Below are 12,407 nucleotides of genomic sequence, written 5' to 3' on the forward strand. Positions count from 1 at the left end.
CCAAACAGGCCACCCCCTCCAATAGTGCTCCAGTTGTCTAAAGAGGTGAAGAGAGACCACATCGCGATGCAATTAGTCATCTTCCACTCTCAGAACCAAGCTACCCTCCAATCACTCTTTGATACAATACTGTATTCTATACTCATCCACATACATCTCTGTTTTAAAGCGTCTGAAAGGTTGCACTATCTTTATCCCTTCCCGGAGGAGCTCATGCTTTAAGTAGGGCACTTTGTGGAGAGAAAGGGACAGCTTTTGTATCCTTGTTTCCTCGGTTAAAAAAAAAAGAAAGCAGAATTCAAAACACTGCATAAAGCTTCGAGACATCTGCTTTGAAAGAAAATTGAAATTTTAACACACACAAATTTGTGTTTATAAATTTTTTACAAACCCATTCAGACACTAAATACAATCATAATGAATTCAACAAACAACTTCTGTCCTCTGTTAACAGACTTGCAATTACACATACGTACAATCTAATTTGACTGATCATCGTCACAAGGGACGGATCTGTTTTGGTTGTACAACCAAAGTCTATGGGACTAGAATAATGTCTCTAGGTCGTAAAAGCTTAAAACCAAAAATACGATTTAGCTGAATAAACCACAAATCCTCTGGCCACTGAAGCATCTCTGCTTTTGGTAAGAAAATGTGTAGCGTGCAAGTTTCAAGTTTCAGTAGTCTTTGGTGGGCCATAAAAATCACAAGTTAAATGGTGATAGTTTTGTATAAAAATGGCAGTGGAAACCAGAGTTCAAGTCAACCTGGCATCTATTTGTGATTGGTGATCAAAATATCTTGAAATTCTCCTTTTTGTTGTATAGCTCTCCTGTATTTTTCAAACGCAAAAAGTGGATTTTTTCCTTTTCGTGGTCACTGTTTAAGTTAAACTGGTGGCGTAAAGAACTTGTTTCCCCATGCAGTACTTCTTAGAACAGACTTTCCATCTTCTTTCAAATATTGTACTTTCTTCGGCCAGGTCAGCCATTTAGCTCCTGGTCCAACCTTTGGGGAAAACACACAAATGTCAGCATTTTTCAACATATGATCATTCAAAAGAAGCTCATCTGATTAGCACCAACTGAAAACACACTCACAGTCAAAGGACATTATTTCTGTGAAATCAGTCCCACAGAGTATACCCCTTCAAATTGCAGATACAGTTTTGAGGCTGCTTGTTGGTAAGCAACAAAATGTAATCCATTTCTTTCATTTGAACGTGCAGAGAGGCGCCAAACTGATGGACTAAAATCTACCTGGAAACTTGAAAGCAAGCAATATCGTACCTGCTTTACTTTTTCTTACGCGAGTAGTTTTCCGTTATAGTATTAGCAAATTTGACATTGTGATGAACCACACAATTGAAACGAACATATATTCAAATTTACTGCTGCGCTGATGTTTATGTCTACGTGACTGTTGGATAATATGTGTAATCAGGATTTATTGTCCCATGTTTAAAGAAGAATATAGGCAGTACCTAATCATAATTCTCTTTTTTAGATTGGCAAGTCACAGGCTTTATTCAGCAGAGCTCGAGTCAGACCAGAGAGGATGCAGTATACAAGCCAAGCCATGAAAATAATTATTGTCATTTGCCAGGTAAAATGTAACAATAGACCACTTTTTGACATTTGTTGGGTTACTATTACTATAAATTAAATTACACAATTACGTCAAGTTTCAGTTATTAAAAGGTATACTTCCTAGAAGTAACTTTAGAAAGATGTAAAAAAAAGATTGTCACTATGACATAGCTATGTGTGAGCCAATAAACAATTCAGTTTGGTATGCACCATATACATGGTTATTTATTGTGTGAGCATCATTACAGTGCACTAAGTCTTACATGATTGACTTTTATGTGTATATTAAGAAAAAGGGTGCAGGTTTACCAGGATTATGTAGTTTGACCAAGCAGAGAAGCCTGGATTTGAGTCCAGAGTTCCCCCCATTCATTTCAGCCAATTGTTTTGCCTCATGGTTCTAGTTTAAGAAAAGGTCAGTTCTTTGTGACTAGTTCTCTTCTAAGAGCAGAACGATTTCACCATGATGATCAAAGCTTTAATTGCAAAGTATAAACTTTCCAGCATACTGATACCTCATCCTACTTGAGAAATATTTGTGGAAACCAATTGGGTAAACCAAGTTTGATTCAATAACAATGGACAACAGTATGAAAAAAATTGTACAAAAGTTTAAAGCAAACCAGCTGGTCACTGGGATGTTACAATCCATATGTGTTAAGATGATACAAGTTAAAATAAGTAAGCTAAAATAAGAAGGGCAGAGCTAATTTCATGTGCTAATGCCACAGCCTTGCTTGATTTAAGAAACTAAACTATTTCACCAGAATGTGTTAAATACTGGAGTTGAGTTATATGATAATGGAAAACAGAATTATCTGGAATAGGGCACTGGGTGTTGCATGGAAGACAGCATGATTAGCATTGCGTGAAATATGTCATGGTTAAAGAGCGAAAGTCCCTGGAAATGTTGAAAAAAGTCTTATTTGTTAAAATTATTCAGGTGCTTACTAGCGCTGCTCCAGAGCATGTGTTGTCATTTGCTTAATGCGAATATGAGCAGCAGGTATGGAATCAAGGAGATCAGGTCCGCTTAGCAATTGTATGTAGAGTTAGAACGACTCTAACATATAACTGCATTAGATGTAAAATGTGGAAGACTGAACTGTTAAACCACTGAATGACTTCCAGGTGAAGTGCTCACTTATCCATACATCATGGGTGCATCAGAAGTGGATACGGAAACAGAGTAGCTAGACTAGACTTTTAACTGCTCTGATATATGTTAATGTCGAAGGAGACAGGTTAACAAAATAGAAGTAAATGCACAAATGAGAGGAACTGCTTGCACTAGTAAGGAGCGTTAAGGAAACATGTGAAGTACAAGTGGGTCGGTATCAAAAGCTTTATATCTTTGCATGTAACAAAATATGGAAGAAAAGAGACAAAAGTTGGAAAAAATGAAATTTCACAGTATGATGGAATAAGCAGTGAATTGTTTCACTCCTCAAAAATGATAAGTAACGTAAGTGTTCCTTTCAGTTTAGTTACCGCACTTTAATGCAGAATTTTTGGGTCCCCGATAAATATGGTATGCTTAAAGAGAATGTAAGAAACACTGACTAGCAGGAGGAAGCCAGAGGAATTATGTGTAATGTGTTGTAAAAATTGAACTAGTCTATTAAATGCGTGGATCAACATGGAGACCTATGTTGCTCTACCATTTCTGGCAATGCAGTGGAAACAGTGGTAGAAGAGTGGAAGGATATATCCCCTTTGCGTGTGATAGCAGCAGGGGTAAGAGATTATATGAGGACACCTTTGTCTTTAAACTTTTCGAAGGTGCAAAGTTTGAGCTGCATGTTGAAGAGGATCAAGCGGTAGGAAGTGAAGACCAAGAACATGTTTCTTTTAAAGAAACACGGCACTCAAGGTTATTGTTGATAAATTTAAGTTATTGTCCCTCATCTAGGATTTTAGAGAAACCTCTGGTCGATGATTTGCATTGTTAGGGACTCTAATTGTGAATTCATGAAGGTTAGTGATGTGTACATAAAGGACAAACTGATAATGAAAACGAATAATCCGAAAATGCAGGAAGCTATGGCTGGTGTGCGATCACAAACTCAACAATGTCATAACCACGGATTATATTAGGTACAATATGTGTAGGTAAGGTAAATAATAACAAACATTGGCAAAGCCATTAGGTTTCCCCAGTGCAAAATCTATTGGCTTTGTAAATATTGTGTACATGTTTCACAGCAGCTCCAGCTAAGGTGCAACATGTCTTAAATGAAAAAAAACACTATGATATGGCCAGCATTGACCGTGGTATAGCACTTTTTCCCCCTTTAAGCCATGTTGCACAGCAGCCAGCACTGCAGAGCAGTATGTCGAAAAACAGCGTAGTGAAGGAGAGGGACTGCAGAAACATGCACTCTAAGAGTGCATGTCGAAATAAAATAAAAAAGAGTATCTGCAGGATCCTGCACCATTGGTCTATGCTCCACGGCAGGGACACTTGGGAAGCTCCAAGAGGAATCTGAGGTGGAGGCTCTGGCCAGTGAGAAGCAAGGAAACAAGAGTGACGCAGGAGCCAACCCTTTTAAGATTTATTTTTCTTATTTACAAGAGTTTTGCAAGCCAGCGCAAATACTTTGCAGGGGAAACCTAAAAAGGGGAAGGAGTGTAAATTATTTTTGGAAACGTTCAAGAAACAAATTGGGAGATAAAAGCAGGTCAGTAGAATGCTGGAAAAGAGTGACAATTAAATCCCTGATAATGTCAAGTAATGCTGGAGTGAAAACAGGAGTGTATGAGGCGTCTACTCAAAGGCCGCTTTATAATCCTCAAAATGCGCCAAAGTCCTAAGGATATTGGGTTATTTATGTGTATGTAGTTAGGATGGGTTATACAGGATAAGATTGTATTAAATCCTAGAAGTGGTGTACTAGTAATGCAAGTGACAAATAGTATCAAATTGGAGACTATGACAAAATCGCACTCAGTAGTATTTGGCTTAAAAGAATAGTAAGCTGCTGGTTCTGGCACAGAACTCTTTTGAGAAGTAGTACTGGACCATTTGTGCATAAGGTATGGAAGATATCTATTACTGCTGTGGACCGGGTGTGCACGGAGTTGGAAAACATGAAGGAAAGTAATGTGATAGAACCACAGTAAGTTTTGGAATGCATAAGTCAAATTGTGATCTCCCCCCAACAACACAACTTGTTCAAAATGTGTGGCACCTCTGGGTTTTAAATGAAATGTGACACCTTAGGGTTTTGAGAATCCTCTCCCAACATTGCTGATACATTGATGACCTGGGGAAGACATAATAGTTTAGTGTGGTAAATCTGTCATCAGAGTATCACAAGTGGAATTGGAGGAAGAACACAAACATTTGATATCTTTCAATACCTCCGGAAGTTTATCATTTTTCTAGGATTCCGTTTGGCCTAACATACATGACCGCGTTTTTTCAACTTATTACGAAGAATATATTTGCTGCTGCAAAAGAGCTAGCTTGTTTTCATGACTACTTATTGATCAGTGCTAAAACACAATAAGAGCATGGTACACGGATCCATCAAGCACACTGAGGGTAAAATATCTGAAGACTGGGAGATCCGTGTCTTATTTGGAGTGAGGATATTAAACCTGGGAATACATAAGTTGAGGTGGTGTTGGTGACAAACCCACTAGGAAATAAGTAACAGATAAATAAGGTTTGGTGCTTCATGAAGTATTATGCCAAAGTGATTCCACAATATTTTCACAGTACTAAAAACATGAACATGAGGTGTCTAATCCCTAACAAGAAAATTGCATCAGATCAAAAAGAGGTTTTCCAGGCACATTAAAACAGTAAATCCTTTTGAAAACAACAATTTTGTCAAGTTTTCTAATATTCTCTGGTAGATCATTCTAATGATTACTGACCAGATAAAAGCCAAACAAGGAAGACAGCTGAAGGCTGTTCAGTGAACTCGACTTTTAAAGGAAGGCACTATGACCAACATTATGCTAATCTGACATATCAAGGAAAAGTGGAACAAAGAGCAACCTACTAGTAAAGCTGTTAAAGAAATAGATAACAGCATAGAAGTGGACTGGGCTTTTGAAGAAAAACAAGCATTTACACTTGCCTCAAAAGATCTGAAAAAAAGGTGCTCTTAAGTTTACTTCGTTTGACAGGTTAGTTAAAGAAAATTATGAGCCACAACAATCACTGAACAGGGTCCTTAACATATATTACACCCTTACTATTTGGCTTTCCTCTCTTCAAACAAATGCCACAGTGGAAGGAAGTGCCTCACTTGAAACAACAAGTTTACCAACCTACTTACAAAACATATGTTTATTTTGAATAAAGAAGAACTGGTCATTACAAAAATGCCTGACGTCTTGTGGTTGAAGTGGATAATGTGACATCTCTGACTAAGGGTAGGGGATAATGGGACATAGAATTAGTATGGTGGCTTTTTATTGGCTGGGAGAATTAATTAATTAATTAATAATTATCAGGGTGTTCATTAACAAATGGGGAAGTGGGTGATACCGTCAACCTTAAACCAAGCTGATTAGACTGGGGTTTGTCATTGTGTATGATGTGGTAACCAATTGCTGTCGGTAAACTCCAGTCCAAATTTCAGGACCAAGTCCTTTGTCGCATTAACATAGGTAAAGCTGTACTCACTGGTCTGCAAGAGTTGGCAATTACACAAAACAAATCCTTTCATTATGGTATCCTTCAGTGACTGGGAGGAGTGTACACCCCTTTCTTATGATCTGCATCTAGCAGTCTAGAGCGGAGATACTACCACTCTGTAATTGTCCTGGAATCAGTCATTGGCTGGGAAATGGGGATTACCCACGCATATAATAGCTAATGACTGGGTAAATACCTATATACTATAAAATGTGTAGGATATGTCACAAACTAGAGCTAGGTGATATCCTTGACTGTGATGGTCAGGTGTCTCAAAGTGGCTTTCAGTTAGTGGATACATTTGGCCTGTAATAGGCATGGTGTTTATCAAATGCTGCGAGAATACCACTCACCTATAAGTGGAGCAGCATACGTAAGTGGCTAGGATATTCCATATCCTCCAGGAGGATTGGTTCCATCCGTGCGTGGGATACCATATGCTGTAGCTGACATTGTTTTATCATCACTATGAGATAGAGAAAGACGCTGACTTTTCATCAGCATGGTGTCTGTCAGTAACTGTAGGTGGGAGTTCTACAATTGTCAAGGCATGTAATTACCTAGGACGTAATTGCTGTGGTGTTCCTCAATGTCTGGAAGACGGAGTATAACTTTGGCTTATGGTCAAAAGCTATGGCATTGAGGGTACACCATTCCTGTAATCTGAGTGATGTTTCTCACTGGAAATTGTGAAATACCTTCTGCCTACAGCTGGCATGGTGTTTAGCAATGACTGGGAGGCAATGGATACCAGAGTCCTGAATTGTACACTTGTTTGTCAATGGCAGGAAGGTGGAGGAATCCCTGGTCGTTTGATCGGATTGGTGTTTGTCAGTGCCTGGGAGGCTGCCGATACCCCAGTCCTGTAACTGGAATTGTGTTTATCTGGGATATACCAATCTGAGCATATATTTGTGTGCTGTGTGGAATACCCTTGTAATATAATCCATCCGATATAAGTTAATGGCAGAGAGTTAAGGCTCCGTTATCAATGACCATGAATGTCTGTTTCTAAAAACTGTCAAGGGGTCCATCAGTAGCTGGGAGATGAGTGATATCATTCATCAATAATAATCCATCTGCCTATGATTGGCTGATCAGCATGGATCTCTAGTGTGTGCTTCATGCTCACTGTGAGGGAGAGGGCACATCCGGTGAAAGGATGATAGCTGTTGTTTGTTTTACTCACCAGAGGTTTGGTGATTGGAGAGTGTCTTGAGTGGATTTAAGCACCACACGCCAAGCTTTTTCAGTCATTTGTTGAAAAGAAGTAATTACCATAATTCCAGCTAGTTCTCAGTTTTGTTACACATAACTCTGTCTTGTGAAAAAGTCCAGTTAGTATGAAAAGGAATGAATGCAGACTTACTGTCTGATACACTCTGGGATGCTCACGTGGTCCAGCGAAATAAGTTGTGACAACTCCCACAGGCTGTTCATGAACTGGATTTTCCTCCCAAACTTAGAACTGTAAAAGTAAAAAACAAAGTGTTACAAACAGAAGCCATGCATTGGCATAGTCAGTAGGTCTGACCTTGGTAAACTGTTGCGGTGGCTGATTTAAAAAAATTTAGTGTTGAAATAAAAAGAAAAAATGCCAGTTTCAACATGCGAAAATATTCTTACAATAGAAGTGTTACATTTTGAAATAAATTAACTATCACTTACAATTTTACAATTGTAATAGACCAGTAGGTGTGGTAATGTATGTAGAACAGATCTAGAAACCCTTTTTATTTTTAATGCAATACTCAGGAAAACCGGATTGGCTTAGAACTGAAGGTGTTGTTTAAACACCCAAAAAGACTAACAAGACTAAAAGACTAACAAAGGCTGGGCCATATCCCTTCCCCTGCATTCCGAAGTCAAGTGTACCGGTAAGGAGCACTAACCATTTTTCTTTTGCCTCACTTTGAAGCACATCGAAGTAAAATGGGGAAGAGAAAACTTGGAACAGCTAAGAGGAAGCCTGCTGGAAAAACTGTACCAATCACAAATGATTTGGAAAATGCAATAGACATTATTAACAGTGAGAATGTACAAGTAGAGGATCAACTGGCGGCAACTAAAACAGCCCTGAATGTTGCCCAAAAGGAGGCTAGTTCAATCTTGGAAGACAACGATAGTGGTAATAGTGCTGGTTTTGAGCCTGAAGTACAGGACTCGAGTAACTGTCATGGCAGGAGTAACAGCCTGAAGGATAATAGTTCCAACATCCCTAAGCCAGATCATCTCATTAAGTCGGGCCCTTATGTATTAACAACCTCCCTTGAAATTTCCATAGCATCGGATACACCCGATTTGATTTCTCCACCCGGGAAGAGGAGTAAACAGTACACAGCACCAGCAAAGAACAGTTTACCAAAAACCAAAAAAATGGGGAAGACCACAAACCGGATGGAAAGGACATGGGGACAGGTCTTGAGGAGTCAATACGATATATGCAAGGCATTGATACACTCTTCAAAAAATTACACTGGAAAATTGACACTATTGAAAGGCGTGTTATGACTGAAATAAAACTAGTGCAAAAAAGACATTTCCCAGTTGTTGGAATTGGTTGTAGCTTTACGGACATCTAATGTATCTAATACATGTCAAGAGCCTATGTCTAGTAGAAACCTTGATAAAAGATCACAAATTGATGTAAGTGAAATAGAGATGGTTAATATTCATCAATCAGCCGTAAAACAAACAGAGGAAGTACCCGGATCATCTAGGCTAAATCCTGTTGTTAAAACGAAGAATGGTAATCCACAAAATGGCTCTAAATATAATCTAGCAATCGAAGGCTACCAACAACCTAAGAGGTATCGGGGGGGGGTTTCTCTTAGCTTGCCCCCTCAGGCTACTCCCTATGTCATTGTTTTAAAAAATGTCCCTAAACTACCCTGACAATTCCACAGAACCCTGGGAATCGCTGAAGAACCGGGCTGTACACTGGTTCTCCACCAATACTCATTGTAGCACTAGGCTTCTATCCCAATAAATAATCATGTTAAGAAGAGTAAGTTGGGTGGGCAGAAGGGAAAAGTCATGTGAAGGGGACAGCGCTGTAGTAAATTTTCGCCACCCTGAAGTGGTGGATCGCTTACTGGAAGAAGTATCAGCAAAATATATTTGGCCATGCGATCGCCCTAATGATACCATCATTGCAGTACCTCTTGGATATTTCTATAGATCTGGAACCGAGCAGTCCCACCTAACTGGTAGAGCCCAACATAGCACTGTAAATCACATGATACTATCTACGTCAAATAGGTTTGCTCCTTTAAGAAGCTGTAGTGAGGTCGATTGACTGGGCTTAAAATCTGTACAACCGGATAATAGAATTTATACTACCAAGTCTTTGAGTACATAGATAGAAGAAGTGTGTTTAGAAGCAGCGCAATTGAACGAAGGTAATCATATTATTTCTCCTATTAGTACAGAAGCAGCACCCATAGATGTTGCGCAAACAAACACTTGCAGCATTTCCACCCCCCTTATTAGTTTGACTGACATAGATCCAACTAATTGCTCATAGGTTGGATCATTGCAAATTATGTCATGGAATGTTGCAGGGGTTAAAAATAAATTGCACAACACTGTATGGCTTAAAAGCATACAATATCGTTCTTTGATTTTAATGCAAGAATCATGGCTTACAGAAGCCTTTTTTATTAATGGTTTTAAAACTATTTTACTAAAGCAATTCCGTCTAAGGCCGGGAGAGCAAGTGGAGGTCTAGCAGTATTAATATCGGTGTCTTCTCCCCTGACCTTAAAAGAAAACCCTTACAAACTCACAGTATTACCAGTTCCTACTCTTCTTTGTCAAAGGAAAGCAGAATATCGTAGTTATTCATTTTTAGAATAATATTTTTGATAATACGAGACACAGGATAATTATAACAATGGAGGAAGAGCTGGACAATTTCTTGAAGGGACTGGGGGTGAGTATGTACTAATTTGGGCCGGTGATTTTAATAGTGAATTGTGTAATCCTTTTACAGGGAACCAATGTGGTTATGAAGATGAACTAGGTGATCACATTTTTCATTTCCGTCACAATTCCTATGGTGAAACAATTAACTATGTTATGCATAAATATAATTTCGAAATCATGGAGCCGGGTGTTAATGAGGGAATTCATGTTATTTATACATATGAGGGGGCTAGATCGTCTTCATGTATTGATCACTTTTTAATATCAAGGAAATGCAGGTCCTTAGTTGATAAATGTTTTATACAGCCTAGCCTGCTTAGTGATCATCACCCCCTCTTGTTAATGTTGAACTCTAGTTTATATTATAGAGTGAAGGCATGTGTCTCTGCTGCTGATATTAAAACACAAGGCGAAAATGGGATCTCTATCATTTATGGAAAATGTAGTTTAAAAAAAATATCACCATATAAAAACATGCTTGGACAAATTTTCTAGTAACATCGATACTGTAATGGCCTTTCAAAACATTTCCGTTGAAATCTCTAAAGATTTGAAAGTCAAAAATAAGAAAAATAAGGATTACTGCCCACAATGGTTTGATCAGCAATGTTCTAGACTAAACAGGGACTTGAAGGAAGCGTTAAAAGTAAACCCTAGAAATAGGGAAAGAATTTGCATCCTTCGGAAATGTTATAAGCGAGCCTTAAACTCAAGAAAGATAGAAATCAGGGATAATCCATGGGATAGTCTGATCCAAGCAGCTGAGACTAAGAATTCTATCCTATTTTGGAAAACTATAGACCAACCGTTGTTTAAAGATATTTCCTCTGCTAAGGTTGATACATTAGTGACGTTAGAAGATTGGTTAACTCATTTTGAACATATTTTTAACCCTTCACAACAGATTACTGAAACAGATCAAAATCGTAATATAATCCTATTACATACTGCTAAAATAGAATCTATTATTGTAGAAGAGATTAAAACTGCCCTAAACAAATAGTGCAAGTGGGAAGGCTGCAGGACCGGATGGGGTTCCCATCAATATTTTAAACATAATGTTTAGTTCTGGTCCCGTATTTTAGTAAAAAAAAATTAATGCAACTATTGAAGGGGTGCTACCTGCAACATGGGCGGAAAGTGTTATTGTCCCAATTTTTAAAAAAGGCGACAGATTCCACCTCTAAACTAATGGGCAGAGTTTAGCTAGCCAGGTTGGAACGCTGGGTAAAAGATAAAAACATTGTAACTGAAACCGAGTTTGGTTTCAGAAGGGGGTATTGGAACGGTTGAGCAATGCATTAACCTCGAGTTGCTTATTGGGAAATACACCCTTGCCAAAGAAGGTCTACTCCACCTTTGTTTTGTTCACCTTTCTAGTGCGTTTGACTTCGTAAACCACACCAAGTTATGGCAAACGCTAGAAGGGATGGGCGCCCCATATGACATTATTAGTTTATCGCAGATATAAGCTCACTTTACCTCAAAGATACGCTACGATCAAAACAGGGAATGCACAACGCACTTTAGAGTAACCCGTGGGATTAGACAAGGTTGCGCCATTGCCCCCCTTTTATTTTCGCTATATATTAATGGTATTGACATTTTATTACAGAGTTTGAAAGATGATGCCCCCATTGTTGGCAAACGCATAACCCCAGTTTTACTATATGCAGATGATGCAGTCCTAATATCCAGGACTGCAAATGGCCTCCAACTCCTGATCGATAATTTTACAAACTTCATGACCGAAAAAGACCTAAAAATAAATATGAGTAAAACATTGGTCATGACGTGTGGGAAAAGTAAAGCCAAGAGTAGAACCCACTATCTTGGGGGAGTATCCATCGAAAGGACATCTACATTCTCTTATCTGGGGTTACTTTTTAACAGCAAAGGATCATGGAGCACACATATTAACTTATGTAAATTAACATTTTTGAGATCAAGTGAGGCTATCTTTAGATTCTCCCATATAATAGGCAATAAGCCAGTACGTGAAATTTTAATATTATATGGGAGCAAGTGCATCACAGGAGTATGTTATGGTGGAGCCTTATGGGGTATGGTAGATACCTCCCCATTACAAACCCTTGAAAATAGGTTTTTAAGAAGGTTATAATCGGTTCCTAATTCACCAGTTACTTACACAGTCCATAGGGAGACAGATGTACCATACCTCCGTGATTTGATTAGTATGGTTTCTCTTACACTGTGGTACCGAATTTGGACTAAAG

The 12,407-nt window shown here is 38.6% G+C and overlaps 1 protein-coding gene across 4 annotated transcripts in view; it reads right to left on the reverse strand.

The window, feature by feature from the left end:
- Window positions 1-331: 331 nt before the first annotated feature.
- BNIPL (BCL2 interacting protein like) overlaps window positions 332-12,407 on the reverse strand; it is a 161,739-nt gene continuing 149,663 nt past the window's right edge. For all 4 annotated transcript variants that reach the window (XM_085639873.1, XM_085639876.1, XM_085639875.1 and 1 more), the window contains exons 9-10: window positions 7,613-7,711; window positions 332-1,008 (exon numbers count right to left, since the gene is read on the reverse strand). In XM_085639873.1, the coding sequence (XP_085495999.1) occupies window positions 984-1,008; window positions 7,613-7,711 (124 nt within the window). In that variant the 3' untranslated portion in view covers window positions 332-983. The remainder of the gene's footprint in view (window positions 1,009-7,612; window positions 7,712-12,407) is intronic.

This window comes from Triturus cristatus, chromosome 12, assembly GCF_964204655.1.
Source record: "Triturus cristatus chromosome 12, aTriCri1.1, whole genome shotgun sequence".
Lineage (NCBI taxonomy): Eukaryota > Metazoa > Chordata > Amphibia > Caudata > Salamandridae > Triturus > Triturus cristatus.